The sequence below is a fragment of the Nipponia nippon genome, unplaced genomic scaffold, assembly GCF_047370975.1.
Source record: "Nipponia nippon isolate SJK-2023a ecotype South Korea unplaced genomic scaffold, ASM4737097v1 scaffold_2, whole genome shotgun sequence".
Taxonomy (NCBI): domain Eukaryota; kingdom Metazoa; phylum Chordata; class Aves; order Pelecaniformes; family Threskiornithidae; genus Nipponia; species Nipponia nippon.
Window position 1 is genome coordinate 23,138,877 of NW_028262336.1, and position 24,955 is coordinate 23,163,831.

The 24,955-nt window shown below is 45.0% G+C and overlaps 1 protein-coding gene across 2 annotated transcripts in view; it reads left to right on the forward strand.

Annotated features, from left to right (window-relative positions):
- Nucleotides 1–9,441: 9,441 nt before the first annotated feature.
- The window catches only part of USP25 (ubiquitin specific peptidase 25), a 94,627-nt gene continuing 79,113 nt past the window's right edge, over nucleotides 9,442–24,955 (forward strand). For both annotated transcript variants that reach the window (XM_087756336.1, XM_087756339.1), the window contains exon 1: nucleotides 9,442–9,596. In XM_087756336.1, coding sequence (XP_087612462.1) covers nucleotides 9,552–9,596 — 45 coding nt within the window. In that variant the 5' untranslated portion in view covers nucleotides 9,442–9,551. The remainder of the gene's footprint in view (nucleotides 9,597–24,955) is intronic.

Genomic DNA, 24,955 nt, shown 5'->3' on the forward strand with positions numbered 1-24,955 from the left:
TTTGAAAGATTTGCAATTGTAAGCAGCTGGGAAGGAAATGAGTACTAGCTCTTGTCAGAGGCAGGCAACTACCCTGCAGGCTCTGCTGTGCCGTGGAGCAGGCTGCGTGATGAGCTGTGGGTCCAAGCTCCGCTACAGAGAAGGGGGAGTAGTGAGTTTGAAAGGTAAGAGTCTCAGTTGGCCTTTAGTAATTCTCAGAGTCATCTGTGAAAGTCTTAGGCATGTGCCTGTTGATAGAGTCATATCATTCATGAATCTAAGTTTAGGTCACTCTAAAAAGCATAGCAGGCTTTAAGAAGAAAATTTGAATGGATCAGAAGCAGCAACATTGATTCTGAGAAAACAGATGCCTTCATCTAGGACCTTTCCAGATGAGTCCTCAAATCCATGACTGCTTGTGCCAAACTTGACTCTACAGTCCATAAAACCTGGTTTTTAAATATCAACCCTAGAGCCAACGTTTTCCTTCCATTGAATTCCCCTAGTGAAGATCCAAACATGCCATTGCGTGAATTAATAGATACACCCTTTGAATCACTGAACCTTACACAAAGATGTTTAATTTGTGTATTTCATTGATCCATGTGTCTTCTCTAGGAGACCAGAGTCCCCTAGAATAGAAAACAATTTGACTTCTCTTTTACCATATATATGAAAGAAAACAAACAAACAAACAAAAAAATCCACACCGTATAAGATGTGTTTACCTGAACTTCTCACCTTATTACAGTTGTACATTTGGTGGGATGGGGAATTCTGCATCCCTTGCCCTGTTTGTCTTGCTCTGTCGCCACGTGCGTGGAACTCATCTTTCCAGTAGAGCGCTGTGACTTCTCTTTGACATGCCATGAAAGTGTGTGTTTGCAAAGGCTCAGAGAGTGGTGGAGACACCGTGCGGCGGCCACCTCCCAGGCTGCATGCTGCAGAACTTCCATGCCAGTCACCTAGCCTGGTGCAGAGGGCTGCTTGCCCTCATACGGTGGGGTTTTTTCCCCCACAGTCCCTCTTTGCTACTGAGTATGTCCTTCTGCAGTTAACATTTTGCCATCCCTTAGTACTGTTTAGCTGTACCACCTCCCAGCCTTGGTTAACAAAAATAGAGTGAGCCCTCAGAATTAATAGCTCTGCCCCCATTTTCTAGATGGGCCACTAAACTAAGTGTATGAGACCTCACCTACCTGTAATGCTGACCAGCTACTCTTAAAAAACCTTATCTGTCTCTGCCTTCATGCTTAGATAATCAGTCTCCATCCTGTTCATGTGATGAATTATTTTATTGTCTTCATTTTGTCCATTTTTATGATAAATACTTCCCTTAGGTTTTTGCCTTTGGAGTTTTTCTTGCTTCACTGATTCTCTGGAATATTACGCTGAGCTTGTTTTACATTGCAAAGTATACGCATGTGTGGCATGCCTCAATAAAACGTCCGTGAACTGCCGTTCGGAGCGGCTCTGGCTGTCAGCTGGTACACGACGCTTCTGAGGAGACCGCTGCACCCGAGTTCCCCAAAAGCGTTGTCTGACGTCGGCACCTCAGTCCTGTCTCCATTTTAAGTCACGGACTCTCCCTCCCCTCCCCAAATTAACCACTGCTTTGACTGTGCAGCAAGGAGCCCTGGCTAGCGCAGTAGTCCCCCCTTTCTGCACAGATGTTGAGTTTCATGCCAGCAAAGCTTGCCCCGAGAGTGGTTTTCCTTGGTAACATGTACCAAATGTGCAATAGCGTAACAAGTTGAATAAAGTTTTACCAATGCCATACTAAAGATCATCAACAAAAGCCCCCACCGAGAAGCAAGTGCCACTGGAGATCATTTGTCAAACAGTATGACTAACGCAATTTATGACCCCGTCTCATCTCATCTCATCAGCCTCCCGTTTATCTAATGTGTCACCCTTTAAGTCTTATGTTTCACCCCAGCTGTCCGTGTTTTAACATTTAAAGGCTTTGCGTCTGCTGTGCCTGATACTGTAGTACTGAAGGTCACTAAGCTGACTTTACTATTAGGTGGGTTTCATTTTTATATACCAAACGTGATGAGGAAGAGTCATAGTGAAGTCTGCTGGCAAGATCAGCTTTTAATGTTGCACATATTAAATGACTTTGCTTTCAGTTGGTCGTCTCAGCACAAGCGGGACTGGAAATCTCAGAATATATAAAGTGACAGATTTTGTGGTGCCAGCTGTACTCTTGGAGCCCAATATTGTCCTTCATGTGAATACACAGAGAGTATAGTCACATATTTATTGGGAGGTTTTCCTACAGCTGTGTCTAGAGCGCCCACTGACAACAGCCACACACTACCTAAAATGCTTCTCTGAGTGGGTTAATAGCAATAAGGAGGTTTTTAAAGGGACATTTTATATTGATTAAAAACTTTCTTTTTCTTTCTTTCTGGTAGGTAACCTCCCCAATATTAATTATTAAAATGTTAACTTTTTAATCACCCAGATGAACACTGGGCTTAGATAAGACAAGTCAAATATGGCAGAGATATGAAATGGTCGACGACTGTCAGCGTTCTGTAGGATTTAAGTGAAGCAGGCTTGTTGGTTAAAACCATGACAAGAAAAGAAAACAAATACATTTTTGTTTTCTCAGATGCCTTCTGACTTACAAGACTGCTATTGTTGCAGCCAGTAAATGTGGTCAAACGCCATGGGTCATTGAAATAACATGGAGAACAGATTATTTTCTGCCAAAAAATATTTTAGAAAGAATTATTTTCTATATACAGGTGAAAAATACAAGATGGCATGAGTCTGACCATGCACATATGTCAGTAATGTTTCACATCTATTTGAATTTTTACATATCATTTCTTACGGTCAGTAATAAGATACAAAACAAACTGACATTTATTCAAGAAAATGAAGGACACATGGTCCCATAACTGGATATAAGAGAGAGAAAACCTCTCAGACAATATAAAGTAAGCAAGCATGCAGTTCATTTTGAAGAAATTACTACTAAGTAGTTTTGTGTGATCCAGACTGAGAATTATTAATTTAAAAAAAAACTCTGGGCTGAGGGCACAAAAACTTTACGCTATAAAAATCCTACAAGATCCTATTAAAATCCTAAAGGTCTGTTTTGTGCTCTTTTTTTTTTTACTTGGAAAAAAAAGCTGTGATCAAGTCCTGCCATGGAGGCCACGGTCATTTGTGAGGGACTGTCTGATCTTTCCTTAATGTTTCTAAGGGCTGAATACAACGAATCTTGTGCTAATGCCCACCGTGTTCAATAGAAAGCTACCCGTCTACAGCTGGGTTGGCTGAAAATACAGATCTAAAAGCAAAACAGAAAAAAAGCAAAGTCCCACCTAAATTTTTAGACAAACAAATTTTTATCAGTAAAGTTTCCGAAGTGCTGGGGGAGCTGTCTTTCTGCATGTGTGCCTCCCCCCTGCCAGGGCTGAGTGCCTAGAAACGTTGCCTAAAAGGGAAGCGGTGGTGTTCCCCCGTTCATCTTCCCTGAGACCACTTGATAGCTATGCTTTGAGCGCGCTGACGGGAGTGAATCAACATGACACGCAGCAGCCTTGGGTGCTTACATTTAAAAATACAGCCAGCGAGGGAGGCGGTAATGATGTTTGTTCCGTATTTAATCTCCTCATGTTGAGAGTACTCTCCCAGGAGATGGAAGATTTGGGTGCCGTGTCCTCCTACGCTGTCAGGGGTTTGGTGTCGACATTCCCCTCATTCCAGAGGAGCAGCCAGAAAACGAGGCTGTAGACCATGCTGCGATAAGGAAGTGGCATGGCTGGACGTGAGCAAGAATCATTGAGCTTTGGTTGTGAAACATGAATCCTTATCTAAGGCAGCTTCCCACCCGTTCAGAAGTAGCTTCCCAGTCCATAGTAGGGGTAGGATGTTAGGCACGTGCCTCTTTCAGCAATTTAGCAGGTCGGAGGTTGCTGGATGTTGTAGATCCCAGCTTGCAGCATCCAAGTCCCTTCCATACCTAGGGCAGGGAGCTTAGTTGACTAGCTGAGGTGTTTTGATATTACCCTAAGGACTGAATACCTGAAACCTACGTGAAATAATGCACTTCAGTGGTCTGGGTCCTTTCATTTCTCTGCCTTTGAGTAGCAGATTATGGGTGACTAGACAGGCATCAAAAAATGACAGAAGCGAAAAATGTGGATTTTGTACTAGTCCCATCAGCTTTGCCTTCTGGTTTTATCTGTGGATTACAGGATCCTGATGGAGAGCAACCTTGTTTGTCCACATAGACCATAAGGTGTAAGGTCATTGGCTAACGAACCAATTGTCTGTCATTATTTAATTAAGCGAGAGTGCATGTATGTACATGACTGCATGTATGGGAAACTTCTCCCGGAGGCGTGATAGGCTGTCATCATGGTCAGTGAGCATTAGCTTGAACAGAAAGCAAGAAATGACTGAGAAGATGAGGGGAAGACATGAACTTGACTTTTTACTTTGTAGGAAACTCTGCCATTTGAAAAAAATATATTCAAAGTAAAAATGAAAAAAAAAAAATTCTGCAGAACTGGCTTAATTACTTTGTAATCCAAAATAAGTTGTTTAGACCTTGAATATCTGTGTGTTACACACTTGTGATGCTAAAAATTTTAAATGTTTCAAAATAAACATTGGAAAGAATCATTAGGTGAAGTTTAAAATGGGTGTGCGTGTGTTTAGTTATTATTTTACCTAAAAGGAAATTCCTTGGATACAGTAGTTTGTTGTGAAACATGCTCCTTTAAATGAGTTACTTTTTCAATGACAAAGAAGCATTTTGGGGAAAAGTTCTGAAACTTTCTACTGCTTGATAAATGGTGGGTAATGCCTATTGGAAGGACTAGTATTCATTGCTGAGCTCTAAATTACCTTCAGCCACATAGGAAAAAACCTTATTGCCTCTCAGGAAAGCCGGGTGAAATACATGATCAATGCGCAAGTGCGGTCAAGAAAGTAAATAAAATGTGAAGATGGCTAAGGTTAAATGTAAGGCACTTGAACCAGGTTCTCTAAGAATCCGTAATTTCTGTGGAATTCAGCTGCAGTTACATGGACTCAGTACTTTAAATCTCAGATTTTTTTATTTTGAATGTAGCATCTGACTTTTGGAAGGTATATGAATAGGCATCTACTGTCAGGAGGCAACTGGAAGGTGAGGGACCTTTAATTTAAGATACATAAACCATGGAATACGTAGCTGTATTTTGTGCAGTAACAAAAACTACATTCATGTCATTTTAGTTTTACTTTTAGATTTTCAAAAAGGGCTTTCAGTTAATGATCGCCCTCTTTGCTGAGTTACAACTTTGGTTAATTTTTGGTTTGATTCCCTTGGGGAATAACCAACATAAGATTTTGCAAGCACAGAAGTGCTGTTTGAAGGGTTACCAGTGACACAGAGAGTAATTGTCAAATTATGATTTAAAAGGTGTCGCGCTTAAAAAGCTTCTTGAGCAGCAGCGGTTTTGTTTCAGGTGGCTGAACTGGTTACTGCAAAGCAAAAAGGCCTAAGTGCAAGTGCTCCAAAATGGGTTTTGGAAATGCGAATCCAGTGAAACTCTTCTCTAGGGTTAATTACAGAAGCTGTGCGTTTGTAGCGCTTACAGCACTTTTTATGGCAGTGCTTTCTCATGGCCAATATAGCAGGTTACACATTTGGGAAAAGAAAACCAAGAAGTCCTGACTTGTACTTCCCCAGCTGTAACCAATGCAGCCACAATATAATTAAAGCCCTAAATAAATGATGAACTTAATTAAAGACAAAAACAAGCCTATTGAAAACGGAGGGAAATAATGAGCTATTTCTTGTTGTACATGATCTTTATATACAATAAAACATGTGCTAAAGTGTTTTGTGGTTGGCTGGCGTTTTGTTTGCTCTTTACAAAAATGGGAAGACAAGGAGCCCGGTGAGCAGGATCACGGTTTGCATCCAACAGGCGGTCTGCAGATCAGAAAGGAGTGATCAGTTACTGATTTCAGAAATAGGTGAAACGAAGCTCAACGGGTATCATCGCTGAGCTTGTGTCACCCGCTCTTTTGGGCCAGCACAGCTGTTCGTACAGCCAGTCAGTGAACCATTTTGGGGAACTGATCTAGCAGAAAAAAACAGCTGGTTTAAGGGGGAGGGGAGGCTGTGGTTGTATTTCAGGTGGATGTCTTCTCCAGCACTGCTGGTGAGGGGGACACGCAAAGCGGGGTAGCCTGGCCGAGGGGACCAAGCAGCTGGAGGCAGAGGTTGTGCAATGCGTTGCCAAATGTTTAACAAGGCAACCCTGTAATATTGTTAAAAGGCAAGGAGCAAGTAAGTGAAAATATGATAAACTTCCGGGAAAATATGTATAGCTACGCCTTATACTATTTGAGATATTAAAGGTACATTAAGGTACATTGCCCAACTTGTAACCAACGATATAAGCAACAGGAAGGGCTAAAAAAAGAGAAATAAATTTCAGCTCATGAGACTCATAAGCAAATGTGATCACCTCTCTTTCTGCACACTAGTAGCATCAATAACACTAGCAAGAAAACGCTTGCAGCTCTGGGAGTGTGACAGCTAAATGATCACTGCAGGCTAGCAACAGGAGCTCAGAAATGTAAGACTGTGGGCTCTTTGTTAAAGTGGCATGTCTCAGAAACAATACTTTACAGATAGGAGATGAGATGATATTACATAAATGAAGAAAGCGAGTCTCCTCTGTGGTTCTTTTTGTGCTGTATCGGTGCAGCTTTTGGACTTTGAGTTATCATGCCGAATTCTCTGCTAGGTTCACACAAAATTCATCTGTGCCTCTGTCAATGGGATCTGAAGGCAGAAAAAGAAGGAGGGGTGAAACCAAGCAATCTGGTTTTGTAATTTCTTCTGAAACGACAGTTCCTTAATATATTATAGACACTAGGGAATACTAATATCATAAAAAGTCGTGAGCTCTTTCTAACTTGTGGGCCTAACAAGATGGTTAGTGTTTTCTGACGAGGTATGAATTCCAGTCTTGTGCTCCATGTAGTCCATACAGAGCTTGTGCTACAGATGGAACATGAAACCCCGTTCTGTCTGGTTTCCAGCAACACCATATGTACGACAGAATCCTCATTTGCATGGGTATGGCTCAGATTATGTCAGTGTTTCAATGATAAATCCCTGTCTTGGGAGTGGATTGCTCAGCCTTTTTTTATTTTAAAGAAAGGGAGGCAGGGGAGGAGCCCTTAAAAGTGGGAGTTTTGTTGGGAAGAGGGGGGTGAAGAAGGGAAGGAATTTAATGGGAGATGATACTTTGTTATCCTATCCTGATTTCAGGCGAATTGGACAAAAAGTAAAATTTCTTTCCAACGCTTTCTTTTTCAACACATTCTCTCTGTCAGGGAAGCTCTTCCATTGAGTTAAATGAAACAGAGAAAAGACTTGACAAAATTATTGCAAGACAAATCTATTTTTAAAAAAAACCGCTGCATCGAAGCAAATATTTTCAGATATAAACAATAAATAGCTTTGATGAAAATTATCTGAACACAAACAGTGCAGCGTTCGTGAAAAATGAAGGGTGTAGAAGAAGGTGTAAAACTGGATGAGAAAAAGCATGCCTGTATGTTGGAAGAGAAGGACAAAGCCATTGGTCTAGCACCCCGGCACAGCAGTGCAACAGAAAACTTGTCTTAAAAAAGCCCCGAACTACTACTGGTATCTTTCTTACCTGTAGCCATCAGTCTGAGCAGGGATCATTTCTGCTCTTATCCCCAGAAAAGCGATTTGCAAGGCATTTCTGATCTCATTATATTATCTGCATAGTTTCTTGTCTTTTGCACGATAAATTCTTAGGGAACACTAATTTTAAAAATCGCCTTGTATATTGCAGCATAAAAGGCAAAAACATTAAAACTGATACAATCAACGAGCAAGAAACCTTAGAAGAGCAAATATTGATCACATTGCAACATCTCCTGCGCAGAAGCTACAGTGAAACACGGCAGGGTTTGCAGCTTGTCACGACCTGTGCAAAAAGTGGTGTTTTACTTGAAGTCCCAGATCTTGCAGTGATGTTATTACCCGATCGTCTCAGCTTTAAAAACATTCATACTCTGCTGTGGGGAGAGGGGGGGAATTGAATTACGGAGTCGTAAATGCTAAGGCTGTGTGTGACGGACGGGCAGTAGCCACAACTCATTGCGTTGCATTAGGCTCCCAGCTCATGGTTGTTAGGTACTTGGGGCTCTCGGCAGCGTGCTGCTCTCCTCAGCTTTTCCTGCAGACCAAGCTCCAGAAGCTTGAGAAGCCTAACCGGGGTGCAGCTACCGCTTATTGCGCAGGCATCCAAAACGCGGGGTGGGTTCCTCTGCTGCCCTTCACCGGCTTCTGTTCGAAGGCATTTTGGACGGCCCAGTACCCCCGGGACTTCCCAGGGCGGGCTTTCCCCTGCTTGTGCTGATGCCCAGAGCCCAGTCCTCTCCCTCCCTCGCCTTGACTCCACAGAGCGGAGCGACAGAGGGACAACCTCTTTCCTCATCCCGTTTATCCCAAAAACTCACTGCGGGTTGCCGGGACCTGAAACCCTCCCCGTATTTTAATCAGCAGTGAAGTGGTTAAAGTCGTTCCCGTTTAATGTGAACGCTGACTGCGACCCACCTCGCAGCTCACCCCGAGCAGGGAGGGGGAGACTGCAACTTTGGGCGCCGTTTGGTGCTGAGGTGTGCTGTCGGTACGAGCGGCCGGGGCTGGAACTGGTCAGACACGTCCTGCCAAACCCCGGGAAGGCGCCGGGGTGTTGGAGCCGGGGTGCGCTGGCGGCCGTCAGGCGGGGCTGGCTGCAGGCAGGCCGCCCTCGGCTCCCGCGCCCCGGGAGACGCCTGCGTCCGCCCCTCGCAGCCCCGGGGCGGGCTGCCGCTCCCCGGCGGCCGCGGGCTGCTCTCGGTGTCGCCGCCGCCGTGGCCCGACCGCGGCTGCCCCGGGCGGCCGCTGCCCAGCGGGGGAGACTTCGCTGTCCCTCGGGAGGCAGCGCGGTGGGGCTGCCCCGGCGAGGGGCGGAGGGAAGCCTGCGCCCGGCGGAGGACGCGGGGCCCTTCCCGGCGGAGCGGCCCGGGAGCTTGGCTGGGGCCGAGGCCAGGCCCGCGGGGGCGGGCGCCGCCGCCAAGATGGAGGCGGCCGGTGTAAATACCGCGGGGACGGGGCAGGGCAGCGGCGGCCAGCGAGGGGCCGGGGGCAGCCGCGGGGGGAGCTCCGCCCGGGGCAGGTGCGTGGGGCGGCGCCGCCGCCGGGGAGCCGCAGCCGAGCCGAGCGGAGCGGGGCCGAGGGCGGGGCCGGCGGCGCGCTCGGCGCTCCGGGCGCGCTGGGCGGCGGCGGGGGCGGCCGCGCTGGGAGTGACAGCGGGGCCTGAGCGGATCCGCGCTGCCCCATGGCGGCCGCCCGCCTCGGCGGCCCGCCCGCCTGGCGCTGACTCGGGCTCCCCCTCCCGCCCCTCCTCCTCCGCCGCCTCCTCCTGCTCCGCTCGCCCAGCCCGGGCCCGGCCCAGCCGCTGCCGCACGGCGCTGCCGCCGCCCGCCGAGCCCGGGGCGCAGCCGGGAGCCGCGCGGGGGCCATGACGGTGGAGCAGAACGTGCTGCAGCCCGGCGGCGCCGCCAAGGTGAGACACCGGCCCGGCCCGCCGCCCTGCGGGGGCCCGCCCGCTGCGCCAGGGCCCGGCCTCGGGGCCGGCTGCGCGCCCCTCGCCGCGTCCCTGCCCGCCGGCCTCCGCCGGGCCCGGCCCGCACCCCTGCCGGGGCGGCCCCCTCCCTGCGCGGCTCCGGCGGCTGCCCCCGCGCCCGGCCCCCGCCCCGCCGGCAACTTTTCCCTCCCCGCAACGGGGGCGCAGCCTGCCCGGCCCCCGCCGCCGCCTCCCGGGCCCGTGGGAAGCTCCCCTCGGCCGCGGGGGGCCGGCTTTCCCCGCGCCGCGGCCGCTCCCTGCCCCCGCCGCTGCAGCCCCGGGCTGGGACCGGGGCGACCGCGAAGCCGCCGGGGAGGGGGGGCGCGGCGGGGCCGGGCGCCGCGCTGGGGCGCGGCCGGGCAGCGGGGGGCCGCCGGGCCCCGGGTCAGCCCCGCTGCGGGCCGGGTCCTTCCCCCAGCGCCCCGCGGCTCCGGGGCGGGAGACCCGCCGCTCGCCGGGCCGGCCCGCGGGCAGCCCCGGGCTGGGACGGCGCCGCGGCCCCGGGCGGGCCTGTTGCGCTTGCGGAGCTGCCGGGCGGAGCAGCGGGCCGGGGAGCAGCGTGCGGGCCGGGGGCCGGCGGGGAGATGCTGCACCGGCACGGCCCGAGCCTGCCGCGGCGGCCGCCGCGCCTGCTGAAGGTGAAGGCGATTTCCAGGCGGTGGCACCGGGCTCGCCGTGACGCGCTCCGGCTGGAGCAGGGAAGAGCTGGGTTTAGGGACTCGTATTTACCCGCACCGTGAAATGGGGTTAAGCGTTTATGAATCTTTTCCTGCGCACCAGGAGTTGCTGGAAAATGTTTCCTTGTCAGAAAAAATGGACACCTTCTAAAGCCCGTCTTAGCTTGAAGTGAACTGAACTGGGACCTAAAATTAAATCGCAGTGCTTTTTAAAATTATTTCTTATTTTTTAAAGGTAACTGTTCTGATTAGCGATGTGCCTGCCTCCTCTTCCCTGTTGTTGGGTGTTGGGTTTTTTTTTTTTTTTTTTTTTTTTTATGGCACATGATGCTTTTGTAAGAGGATAAAGGTGTATTTGCCTTGGTATAGTCAGCGTGGAAGTTTAATGGCTCCAGTCATAAGAGTGGACAGTGAGAATGCGGTGATTAAGGTGTAATTGGTTGAAGTGGTACAACTTACACTCAAGCAGCTCATTTGGAGGAAGAGGCATGCCTCGCCAAAGACTGCTGTCATAGTTGGAATAGTTACCACTGATTTTGGCCGCTTCAGCAGGAAGGCAAGGGCTGAGCAGACTAATTTTGTCTCTTCGTTCCTCAGTCGGTGGTGTTTTAAATCGAGGTGTGCTAGCAGGCTAACGTAGCAGAGTTTTTTGCTGCCAGGCCCCATGCTATGTGCGTGTGTCTTCTGTGTTTAACAACTTCATTTGTTGCTGCTGTGCACCTGACAACTTATGTGAGCAAGGTTTTACAAAACCTGTTGTTGTCTGTTTACTTAAATATCCTTTAATTATTGTAGTGGATACTTTGTTACATAATACCTGGTAGACACTGGTCAGAGCTGCCTGCTTGCCCTTTCTGTCAAAAATACGGAAGACGAAAAGTTACAATTTTCAGCTAAACTAGGGCTTGCAGGTCAGTAGTTCGGTGTTACTTTAGTTACAAATCAAGGATAAGCTTAAAGGGTGGCTGGAGATTGATTGTGGTAGATCACCTGGTAATCCATACTGCAGTAAAAATGACTTTAGCAATAATTGTAAAGCTGTAATCAGCATCTATGGATGATGATAACTAAGTATCTAGAGAAACCGTATAAAATAACAGGCTTTTTTCATGGCAGAGATTTTCTTTTTTATTTCTGTTGAATCATCTGATTATTATATCATCTGAAACTCCTTGTTACCTACTTTATCCCTAATTGCATGTTGGGGGGGAGGAAGGCCAATCTTGAGAATATTTTGAAAAAAATATTATTTCACTCCAAAGTGAGTATCTCATTGCTTAGTGAGACTAAGGAATAGCTAATTGGATGGCAAACTTTAACATTGTTCAGGTTATTTGCATGTAAGAAGAAAAATTGTGAAGGTACAGTGGGCTGATGCATTGTTGAAAGGTGGAGAGGTTACCATACCACTAACTCATCGCCTTCCCTCAAAAGAAGAAAATCCCATGCTCCGTGAATAACGAGAGTTTGTTCTGAAGGCCTCCAAGTTTGTCATGATTGTTTTCTGTTAGTGCGAAGAAACCACATACAAGCAGAAATATATTTGATTTCCAAGAGATGCCTGAGTCATCAGCATACCTTATTCAGAACTGTGGTTCCCAACATTGTTCATCCGATGTTTTCTTACTGTCACGCAGGAAGTGTGTGTCAAACTTCGGCAGCACTTGGAGATGTAGGTTTGTATTAATAAATGCACTAAGTACAAACAGCCCGTTTCCCACTGAAGCTATCTTTAGTTTACTGTGTACTTAAAGCATCTGGATCGCGTCAAAAGACATTTTTTCTTTCATGTTTACTGGTCATCTTGACTCCTAGTTAAAACTTTTAATTTATCTCCTGAAGCAAATAATTAATCATGTTGCTCTTGTTGCTCACAGCTCTTGTGTGCTTCTCTAATGTCGTTAGGTGCCTGTTGGTTATCTGTAATCTTCATATTGAGACTGAAGCATGTGAATAAAGGTAAATGGCCTGGGAAGCTTAAAAAAAAAAAAAAGTAGCTTCTGGTTTTGCCCTGTCTGTATTTCTGTCCAGTAAAATACTTGTTGTCATGCATTTTGCTGCTGAAGAACTAAGGCATGTGTATTGCAGGATTCCCCGTACTGCAGGCAGTCCCGCACCGCGGCTGTGGGGGCCGTGTGTGCTGGTGCACGTGTACGTCGACTTTTTTCCGTCCGGAGGAAGACCATCCCAGGCTGCCCTTTGTGCTGCACGCACCCTTCCCTCAGCCAGTGTCCTTCACACAGCGGGTTCAGCGATGGGGGTGGGTGAATGGTGACTCTTCTAGTAATTGGGAGAAAAATGATGTGGAGAGGTCATGCATATTTCAGCAGTGTGTCAGCTCTAATAGTTATTGTGATGGTCATCTCGGAACAACAGATTGAAGAAACTGGATTTTAAAGGGTGATATTTAGCTGGCCTCTCAGCAATGTGTATTATCGAGTTCTTCTGCTTCTGGAGAGAGACTGAGTGTTGGTTGATATGTGGATTTAAAGTCTGGTTTATCTGTCCTTTGGTTTCCCACGCCCACTGTTATTTAGGACATGTGATTCAGCAGCATATTGGCAGTGTAATCACAGGAATAGTAGAATAAAGTTAGGTGTGTCAGCTCAGCCTGTTTTTTTTGTTTTTGTTTTTTTTTTTTTTTAAGCACAAACCTTTTAAGGATATTTACTTGAAATAATGCATGGTGTTAAGCAAGGTCTAGTACTACTTACTTCTCCTTTGCTCTTTTTCGAGGTAGTAAGGAGAAAATTGTACTTGCACGTGTGTACTTCTGCTCTGCTCATCCCATGTGTTTGATGTACACATTACTGAAAGATTTTAGCTAATAATATGGTACTGACTGCTTTTCTTACCTGAAAGCAGTAGCCACTAACTACTTAATACTGCGGTGGTTCATACAGAAGATGATAGTCGTATGTCTCCAACAATTGATGCAGTCCTGAATGGCAGGAGGGGATCGCATGGAATGTCCACTCAGGACTTAGTACATACGGGAAGTATTTTGGGAGTTGTGCGCTTCCCCCCCCCCCCATCTTGTTAGGTGGCAACCTTCCAAGAATACAACCTTTAGAGTCTTTGTGTTTTGATCCATTGAGTTCAGGGTTGCCTGACTGACAATTTGCCTGGTAGATCCGAGAGGCTGCAGGCTCCTGCAGAAATGCACCCCGGGTCGCGTCATGGGGGTGGGTTACATATGTGTTTGGACTGCATGGCAGGCGGGCTGCTCGTGTGGTGGGCTTGAATATGGGGGGTTATGCCTGCTACTGCTGGTAAGGCTTTATTACCTCTTTTGGTGAGGACGAGCAGAATAACCAGACTGGTTTACTGAAAGTGTTTGTACCAACTACTAAATACTTGGCAAGAATTATTTGAAGTGCTATACAGTCACACTTTTAGATACACACATCTTGTTACTTATTTTTTTTTTAAAAAAGTTCATTTAAAAAATTCATATTGCATGTCGTTACGCTTTCCACGTAGACTCCTGTTTGTATTTTCTGGAAGCTGGAGCAAGGTGCAAAGGTCAGTGATTCAAACTAATTTTTAAAGCTCTTGTCAGACTGATGTACTGAATGCCTTTCAGTTTTGTGAATGTTCTGATGGGCTTTGGTGTGTGGGGGGGTGTATGTGTGTGTGGTTAGGTTTTTTTTTTTTTTTGGTAGCTGTGCAATCCTGCTGAATCTTGGAATTTTTTTATTGGTATAATATGCTATGAATCTGCACCTTTCTGGAACCTTTAATTGCGGTTTAAAACCTGTTGCATTCTAGAAAACCTTTCACAGAAGTTCAGTAATGATTTTGATTGTGGTAGCAGGAGTTTACAACCATAGTACTACCGTTAGTGTCTGTCCAAAATGATATCTTTTGGTCCACACCTTGAAAGAAAAATACTGCTTCAGAATATGAAAATCTAAGGTTTATACATTTTCCTATTAACCTTTTGTAATATTATTTTTAAATATCTTTAGAACTTCCTAAAAAAATATATTCTTAGGATAACCTGTATCTACAACTACTAGGAGCAGCAGCTACAAAAGATGACAAAACTCATCAGCTTCTATGAAAAGGTCAAAAAGCAAATTACCCATGTCTCAAAATAGAAAAATATTTCACATTTTTAAAAGTGCTTTGCAAAGATAAGTGGGAGGATAATTGAGCAGTTGCTTTTCTTGCACTCTTATGCCTGAACGTTATGTTAAGGCAGGAAGCAGCATCTCTTTAATCCTGTGAATTTAGTTGGTGCTCATGGACTTACCTAACTACAGATGAATGAAAGATATAATTTCCATTCTGGTTTTGGCTATATCTTCTTTTATTCCTGGCTGAAGAACCCACCCAAGTGTCAACAGTCTGACTGTTCAGTCCGCGAGAAGCTGGCTCCGTAACTTCAGTGATGTGAGTGGTTGGGTTGAGGGACGCACCGGACACTGGGGACCGGTGCAGTGGCCGACCTGATGCCCCAGCCGACTTGGAGGCTGCCTTTTCAGGCTGGGCTGACATCTTTGCAGGACGAGCTGGGAGGTGTTTAACCCACACGCGTCACCTGTACCAGGAATTGTTTGGGGTGCTGTGTCAGTCACCCCCTTACAGCCATGGCTGGCAGTGCCAGCGATAGGGGGGTTGTCCAGGTGCCCAGGGGTGCTTCCAGGGTTCCTCTATGTCTTACTGCTCTTTGCTTTCTGTAGTGAAGATGCTGATTCGCAATTCCTAGCTGGTCATTTGGCAAAAGCTAAGAGCCAAATGTGATATTCCTTAGCATAAAAAGTACACAAAAAGCTTCAGAGCAGCATCTTCACTTACTTTGGTGTGGTGGTTTTTTGTTTGGTGTTGTTTTTTTTTTTTTGTTATTGACTTCTTGTACTTATTATGGAATAGAGCTCCTAAAATTCGGGGTGGGGGTGGGGTGTGCGTGTGTGTGTGTGTTGCCAGGAGCTGGACTGAGACAGGAAAAATCTTTTCTACTTTCACTGAGTAGGAAAGCCACGTGTGTGGGAGCAGCTTTTCTGGGAAACGAAAGAATCCTGAGCGCTTTCGCTTTCTAGTTCTCTTGTGATAACCAGTGTGCTTATGTGAGGGCCGGGAAGGTTGCACTGAGTCACAACACAGGCTTGTGTGTCTGTTGGGGTTTTTGGTGTTTGGTTTTGTTTTGGTTTTTTGTGGTGTGTTTTTTTTTTTTGTTTTGTTTTGTTTCTAATGGAAGTGTTAAATTTCCCTCTCAAAACCCAGTGACTAAGTTCCCAATGTGATGGTCTTTAGTCAGCTGGTAGACACCTGTAATTTGTGAGGATGCAGCTTCTCACCGGGGGGCTGTTGACTTCTGCCCCGGGTAGCGGCGTAGCATCAGTAGCATCACGATGCAAACAGCAAGCCAGAGTATTAGGTGAGTAATGTAGGAGAGGCTGTTGTGACAACTGAATTCAGGGTAGACTTCAGTCTTTTTTTCCCCGCTAGGAAATAAAGACTGCTTCTGTTAGCCGATTACACTTCATCAGTTGGGGTGTTGTTAAAGAAGTCAGTATCTGCCAAGAGTAGAAAATATTTGACTCGAGTGAATGTTAGTTTAACCAAGTTCAGTGAAACTAATGTAATAATGCGACTTCTGCCAGAGAGCGAAGCGCGCAGTAGGTGGGGTGGTAACTCCTTTGGGACTGTGATGTGTGCAGGGTTCTGGTTAATGGGTGCTCAAGTATAATTAATAGGAAAAAGCTAGTACTGTGAATCACAATAGTTGGTTGCATGCAAAACTATGTAGAGTTGAAACTTTTCTGACAAATTCTTTGTCTCTTTTATTATTTAAATAAAATTAATATTTTTAAGTGTTCTTTAATTTTTTTTTTTTAAAGAGAGAAAACATGGTGACAATCTAAAGCTGTGAGGCTGAATTAAAGATGAGGTGGTGAGGTGCTTTACTGCTGAACAGGACAGCGGGGGCATGCCTTGAGTAATGGTACAAACTCAGGCTTTATGCCAAGTAAAAGGAAATACTTTTCCCCCTTTCCTGCATCAGGTTGGCAAATGGCATCTCTTGGTCTTTTTTGTGAATGCTTACAACTTTTAACTTGGCAACAATGTATTCTGAACAGCCTGTGTCAGATTTTTAGTGTTACCTTACATTAATGCTGTGCTGAATATAAATGTTGTCATAAGCTGTATTGTGCCAACACACCTCAGCCAAACTTGCAGGTAGAAGGGAGAGCATCTGTCGTGCGTGCCGTGGTTGAGTACAGTCACCGTCTAAGACGTTGCTTTCTTACAGCATTAAAATTTCCACTCTGTGTTGCAGGCTTTAGACCTCTTTATCACTAGATTTCTTTAGCACTTCAAAACTTGCAGTACACTAAGGACTCTACAGACCGTTAACGGAACGTTTTCATGAACCTTCTTTCTGAGTAATCCTGTCCCTACCATCTTTCTGCTCTGTGTTACCATCCCGGTCTTCAGAAGCGAATACAGGGAATGTAAGTCTGCCTCTTTGCTGCAGCGGGTTGCACCTCCCTGCCTGGATATTCGAGGCGAGTACGCTGGTCTGTGGATCTGGGCTGGCAGAGGTGGTGTGCTGCCTTCTGCTGACAGCTGCACGGCCGCATCTTCTGGCAGAGGGGTGGTTTTAACCTTCTGAACTACGTAGTAGTTTTCCTGGTGAACGTGGTGCAGAAGCTGTGGTTTTAGGCTTTAACAGGAATGAGATGTTAAGCTTAACGTTTTGAGTCAATATTGAGATTCCCGTGAAGTGCTGTGAGGGAAGAATTGGGTCCTAAGATGGTGTAAAGGACAGATTGACACAAAATGTCGTGAGCAGGACACTGTGTTAACATCAGACGTCTGTGGCAGGCTTTGTGAGTTCTTCTCTATTTAATTATGGACTGGTTTTCCATGTATTTAGTAACATCACTAGTTCCAAGCATTTGAAAATCACAATGAAAATATTTAATCTATCTAGACGTAGGCTCTTGCAATTTAAGAAGGCACCGATGATTTTTTCGGTTAGGTTTCATAGTCTTCCTTCTTTTGAAAATGTCATTAGCTACATACTTATGCTTTTCTTTGCCATAATGGGTGAAATTCAGGAGCATGTTGAAAGACATCAGTGTGAGAGTTTTCCTGAAACCTGATGTTTCCTGATGATGGGACTTTAACAGAAGGAGCACTGTTGTGAGAGGTGGCAACACTGAGTGTCCACAGTTTTAATGTAGCTCTCCAAAGTAAGGATGTTGGAGAGGTGGAATCCAAAGAACATGCGATGTGGAACAGCTTGAAGGCTGGAGTGCAACTAGATTAACTTTGGAAACATCGCCTGACACAGATTTGTGTATGTAAACAACAACTTCTTTTAAGGCAGTAGAAATATTGGTATGCAAATTGTAATGGTTTTTATTCTGAGATGCACAGCTTTGACTTGATGCTTTTGTTTATAGTAGGTTTCTGAATTATTTTAACTGGTTGATTCTTGCTGAAAAAAATTATACCCTGCACAACATTTCTTTTAAAATGTTTCTGTTATCAACTAATTGGCAACAGTCAAGCTTATCAGAGTTTAGGTGTCACGCAAATGCAGATTGTGCTTATAATATCCTTGACTAAAGCTTTTTTTTAGCCATCAGCTGAAAGCATATTTTTAAGCTTTACAGTAAGCACATGTAGACAGAATAATGTATTTAGTAAAAGCTTTTCGGAGAGGCGTTAATGTTTTCAAGGCATGATCCATAGCTATTTAAATTTATTTGACCTTTGTATCTTCCTACGAATTCTGTCTAGACCAACGTAACTAATGCACGTGATAAAATGGCATTATATGCCTCTGTGGCTCCTTCCTATCAGTTGACGTGTCATCATTTCACTCGTGTAGTACCCCATAATCCAGAGGGCTCTCTTTAATTAAAACAAAATGTTCACTTGACGTGAGGGGCTGAGTCCGAGACGTAGAAGTTTTGGATTGTGAATTGTGTAGCTGTATTTAATGCCATCTATTACTTTTGGTGAATAGTAAATGCTAGGCTTGAGTTCACGCATGGTTTCTGTGATAGCTGTTCTTCTCATAGCTGTATGACTTCAAGAAAAGTCAGATACCTGGGCTGAAAATTTCTATTTTTATTCTCAAACCAAAAATTACTCTTTCTGAATTTCAATAAAATTCCAATTAAAAAAAAAAATCATCTTGAGAAGTTGAATTTAGCTGTGCTTTTACTGGGATTAAGCCAGAAAAAAAAAAAAGTGCTATGTGGAAGTTGAAAATAGTATTAATTTACATTCAGGTGTATGCTTTGAGAGTGCTTTAAAGTAAGCAGCTGGAAAAGGCTGGGTATGCACAGGCACGTGGCATTCTTCATCCTTTTCAGAAGAGGAGGAGATAGCGAGAACAGGCTGCTGCTCCACTTTCCTTTTGTGTTCAGTTTCACTTTATTCCTCTGGAAGTTAGCTGCTTTGAAAAATAAATTTCTCCTGGGATCACAGCTGTTAGAAATGTACTTTTTTAACACTTTCCAAAGTGCATAGTTATAAATGGCCTGGTTAGAGGACTTGAATACTGTGTATTTCATCGTATCCTAGAAATCTTGTTACGACTGAGAAAGCATTTCTATATTTTGCAGACTTTTAACTTTTGCTTTGTTTTGGTACAGAATAATGGGAAAATATATAAGAGAAAGTTTTTAAGATTGTAAATATGTTTTTGTGGGGTTTTTTGTTTGTTTTTAAAAAAAAGCTAAATAGCTTTTGGACAGCTTGTTGCAGAGTTGCAAGAGTTGCGTTTCCCTTGGTATTACCTATCTTCCCGTTTGTCAGCTTCTTTTCTTTAAATTCTGCTTGTATCTCTCATGTAATTTCTCACCTCCTTTCATTCAGAGGCTTTCCCACTACCTTTTTTTTTTTTTTTTTTTTCCTTACATTGGAACATTTTAATTATTTGGTGGTAGCAATTGGCAAGTTTTTTGATTCGGACACGTAAGTTTCTAACTTCTTTCTAATAGCGTACTAGAATTAAGTCTTCTCTTTCTTTCTGTATTCCTTTACTTGTTTGGAAATTAAAAAATAACCAACATCTTACCGGCAACTTTTAAAAGTTCCCTCTAGTCTTGCGTGTGTTTTATGGGATGCGGTGCTGAAAGCCACAGAACACCTCTTGTGACAACCCTGGCTGGACCATAATTGTCCCCTTGCCTGAAGCTGACTGGGCTGCTTTTTTGGGATACAGTCTGCTGGTCTACTGGGTAACTTCTGCATTTATTGCTGGTAAAGATGGACAGACTTCCCCATCATCACCAGTACCAGCTCTTGCTAACTTGGCACATTGCCTTGAAGCTTTTTCTGGGGCTGATTTAAAGAGGAGTGGTAAATGTGCCACCCACTTCCTAGCGCTGCGTGGGGGGGTGCGTGCAGTGCACAGACTCTGCTGTGCTGTTACAGACCAGGGAAGGAGTTTGCAGCTGCCTGCTATCCCCAGCAAAGATGCCCAAGACGCTCTTGCTTTGTGACCTTACTGAGGAGAAAAAGGTTGAAAATTTTGCTAATGGAGTTTATTATCTCTGTTGTTTGATGGGGAATGTGTTGGCATAATGCTGCTGCAAGGGAGGCAGCACAGAATTTTAATTTTTTTATGTTTCAAATTATTTGTCAAAAATGAACTTTTTAGAGGAGTCTCTCATACTCCTTTTACTCGAGTCAGCCTGTGAAGTTTCAGCTAGGTATGTGGTGATGAAGGATGGCAGAAAGTCACCATTGATGATATTGCCACAGCACCACTAAGACAGGGGAGACTGATAGGGCTAAATTATAACAAACAGCTGTTATAAACCAAAGCTGTCATGAGTTTCTTGAGACCACGTCCTCATGTATTAGAATATAACATGTTCAGTTTTCTGTGGGAGCTGAGACAAACGTGGGTTTCAAAATCAGGTGATTCAAAGTCCATTTAAAAAAAAAAAACAAACAAAAAAAACCAAAACAAAAAAAACCCAAACAAAAACCCCAAAGATTGCTTTTTTTTCTTTCTCCTTGAAAGAAAACGGCCTAGAAAATTTCAGTTGCCCTCTGTGGAGTGCACTGCTGAATTTACTGTTTCTTTAATTGTGAGGTAGTAAAATTATATGCTGATCCTCGGTACAAATCTCAGTGCATCTTTAAATACTGTAGCGTGCCTGTTGTGTTGTAGGCTCATTTTAATTCTAATGCCACCTGCACCCGTTGAGGTTATTGCCTAATGGAAGCGGAAGGCGCTCGCTGGCCGCCAGCGGCCGGCCGTGCTGGGAGCTGTGGCGGCCCTTCTGCAGGGCCGCAGCGCGCTCCTGGTGCCCGACGCGGCAGGGGCTGTCTCGCTGGAGAACTGGGACTGCTGTCAGAAACCCGGCACCTTGCAGGAAATCGGTTACATATCGCCCCGGATTTTAGATGACTTAATGTTATCCGTAGTCCTGTTATTCTGCAGAGTTTGTTTAGTTATTTATTTGTTTTTCCCTCAAGCTAACAATGTGTGTCTCTTCACAGGATTTCTTTTTAAATGATTAGTAGGGGGCAGGATAAATTATCATATAATTTTACTGAGCGCTGCAGATAATGGTGCCTGACTTTTCTGGCGGAATTTCGTCTTGTAATGCACCTCGGATTAAAAGTTGGGGTGGGGGGGATCCATTGAGGCTGCAGGATGAGTTCAGCTCTGGAAGACCTCACTGCAGTGGGGTGGGGGTGCTCCCCTCCGCTCTTCTTCCCCAGCCCCCCGCGTTGTCTCACCTAACCTCTGTTGGCCCGGGAAGCGGGGAGTGGCAGGCAGTGCCAGGCAGTGCCAGGCATCAGGAGCTGCATGCCGGCTGCAGCCCCTGGGCTCCCCAGAGGCAGGGGGTGCTGCCGGGGGTGTCGGGGAGCCCCGGGCTCGGGCTGAGCTGCTGGAGGTGGCCTCGGGCTGCCGGGGCTGTCGCTCGAGAGACAGGAGGGCAGGCGTGCCTGGGTACGTGCACCCTCCGTGATCACAAGGCCTGTTTCTTTAGGAAATCAGGCTAGTAATTTTTTTTTTTTTAATCGGACTAAATGGAAAAGCCTTTATTGAGAGGCTTTCTGTTAAGCTTTTTTGCTTTATATTCAAACCAGACAGCTGAGCTTCTTGCCCAAATGTGTCCCTGCTATTGAATACTGTAGACTCTTTGTAATAGAGACCTGTCTTAAAAAGTTCAATTTAACTTTTATTTAGGATTTCCACACTGTACTATTCTGAATTTTGTGTGCAAAAACTGTTTGTGAAATCTTCCCTGGTATCACTTGCCTATGGCCCGTAGCAGAGTTGTTTGAGGTGAGGCGGGATGTTTGATACTTGTGCAATTAACAGTTGCAGTCAATGAGATCTTTCTGGATGTGAACACCTAAACCAGGGAGCAGAGAAGAGCATACGCGGTTTCAGCCTGCGCAGGAGTGGACCCGGGTGTGTGCGTTCACTTGCATGGTGTGCAGCTTTGACCACCGAGGCACACCAGGAGCATCGGATCCCTGCAAGTGTGCTGTTGCTGTATGAATTTTATATTCAACTGTTGTTGGAGTAAGTTTTCTGCAATAGTGCCTAAGTAGGACGAGGACTGCAAGAGGCCTCTTTCCCCCTCGGTTTCTCTCACTGGATAAAAATAAGATTAAAATAAAGGCAGAGAAACAATTCATTCTCATAAGGCTGCTGCTCCACAGGTTTAATGAAGTGGAAATAGGCGCAGCCTTGGTCTTGTCCTCTCCCTTGTCCCACCCCTGGCTCTCACGAAGTCAGCAGGAAATTAATTAAAAGCAAAGAGCGGCTTTCTGATGGTTTATTGAGAGCCTGGGCTGGCTTGCTGGAGATTGAGGTAACTGGCAGTGCTGGCTCCAAGGGAGGAGCGGCTCGTGGCCAGAGCAGGTGGCGTCTGGCAACTCCAGCTTAGGCTGGGTGACGTGGGCAGGAGCTAAAACCAGGGAAGGACAGCTGACTTGTCAGAAGCAGCTTGTGGTCTGACAGTCCCTTTAAACTTCGTTGTTTGCAAGTATTGCAGAGACTGGGATCCCACCGATCTGAGGCCATTTGTAGCTTCTAGATTTGTTTGTTCCTAGAGTTGTTGTCCTCATTATCGTAACGGCAGAGCGAGGAGAACGAAGGGACTAGCTTGACGACGTTTTCTTGGGAGCTCTTCCTTATTGTGCAGAGCAGGGTGAGATTATCTTGATGGCTGTTTGGAAAAAAAACATAAAGCTAAACACTTGAACAGGCTAGCAAGACTGACCTCTTGAGCTGAGAGGTAGGCCTTAGCCTTTCAGTGAGAGATAATAATAAATAGGTGGCAAAAGGCCCGTGAAGAGCCTGAGACGTGAGCCGCAACAGCTTGTGTTTGGTGTGATGGGTTAAACTGTGATTGGGATGCAAAGGAAAATATCTTAAAGTGGGAAGTTAAAATGTGGATCTTTGCAACATTGTTTTTGACCTTAGAAAGACAAGATTTCATTAACTGTTCAAAAGACATCCAAAAGGACGTTTTTAATAGCTGCTACAGTAAAATTACGATACCCTGGGCAACACTCTTTCCTGTGAGGAGAAAGCTTGTGTCTTGGTGATACTACTTGGGCAGACACTGTAAAACTTAATGTTTAGGTATGATGGTAAATGTCTATGAACAGAAGAAAAAAATTAAGAAACTTCTACGACAGAAAGTAGCTAGGCGTGATTGGAAAATATGTGTGTATATGTGTGTGTTTATTTTTTATATATATGCACAGTTAGCTGTATTTCTGTCATCTTCCAGCCTCCTCCTTTCTATCTGTATAACACCACCTATCACTGAGCCCACTGGTTTTAATTTGCTGTGGCCTGTGCACGCTGTTGGCAGCTTTCTTGATGCTGGGGTCCAAACACGTTGAGGTGGGACTGGGATGTGAACCGAGGCTGGAGCGTGCCACTGGGACGTGGCACTGCCCGGCTGTTGTCCACGGGTGGGCTTGCGGAGGAATCCTTCTGAATTTTATACGTAGTTTACAGATAACGTGTGCTGGTGCTTTGAAAGACACCTTGCTGCCACCAATAACTCTAATCGCCCATCAGATTTGGATCAGAGTAGGGATATTTTGGTGATTGCCGTCACAGTTATTGGAGTGTGTAAGACTCAAAAGTGATCTTTGTGAAGCAAGCTTTCCCGTGGCCGTTCCAGTGAATACAACTTGAAGTTTAACTTGCATCTAGTTAAATGAGACTAAAGATCTCACTGGTTTACATTACTTTAATTTTTAGAGCTGTTGTCAATCTGCTATTATCACAGTAATGACAAGAGATAAAGACCTAGCTTGACATTGTTTCACTGGGAAGCTCTCTGTTGTGCTGAGCAGGGTGTGAGAAATCACGGTGGTGGTTTAAAACACACAGACCTCAAAACTCTCAATAATTTTACGTGTCTGACACCTTTTATGTTTTCAGTAAGTACTAAGGCTGCTATCCTTTCTTGATGATAAGTCTGTCACTGAAGCTTGTTTAGGAATAGTTATCAGTAAGAGCTAGAAATGCAGAACTAAGCAATTCTTCACATGCTTCTTCATTCAAGCAGCAACATTCATAAATCAGTTCATGGACTGATTTTAAGACAGAACTTTAGTTACATTTCTGTTGTTTGTTCCTCTTTTGGTTTGGAGGATTGGTTTTAAACCATGTTGCTTTGGAAATGACAAGATTTTAGAGCCAGTTCACGCTTCTGTTGTGGTAGATCACACCATTTATTATCATGTTCTTCTGAGCTAGTTTAAATGGCTTTGCTTCCTTCCTAGCATTCACTCTGTTTTGTCTTTATAATCACTATTCATATTGCCTTCAGCCACTGTTTTCTTCTGTATTGTTGTTGGGTTTGTTTTATTTCTTTTTCACTGGGGAAAACTGAATCTCTTGATAATGTAAACTGAGCATGACTGGTTGTAATCCAGGCAATAGACCTGCAGGGGTAGGGAGCTGGAGTCCAGGGCTGAGTTTCAGTACTTCTGTGGCCTGAGGAGAAATAAGACAAAATCCACTAAAGCTGTTCAAGGAAGCATGTTTCTGTTGCTTTCTGAATGCTCTCCATGTTATCGTATGTATGTAGTCAGTGGGGCCCCTTCCAGCTGTATTATTACACCAATTCTTTAGCACCCCAAAATTTGCCTAGGAAGACCTATATAGTAATAAGGTGATGCTTCCTCCTTGCTTTTCACTTCTCCCCCCTGAGCTGTGTAAGAAATTTGGCTTTAGGGTCTCATTCCTTCCCTGTGCTGTCCATGTGAATGTGGAAGAAAGGCCGTGAAGCCACTTCTCCTGCCTACGGGTGGAATAGTTTGGAAAGTCTCAGGCTTTCCCCCTGTGAACTGACAGGGTTTCCTGCCCATTGCAAGAGTACTCCCCACGTAGGTGATGATTTGGCTCACATTTAACTTCTGCTTTTTTTTGTAAATGTGTATAACTCTCTGAGGTGGGTTTGCCTTACATTTAGTGTCAGTAAATATATACCAAACTCCTCAAGCCTCTCTTTAAAATTTCATTTCAAAAAGGTTAAATATTAACTTGAATTAAAATAAATTTAAGTGTTATATGTTGAGAGTAAATGAGACTTTTTGGGCCACGTATATGAGGCTCAGCATGGTGAGTATTTACGTGAATGCATGCTCTCGTGT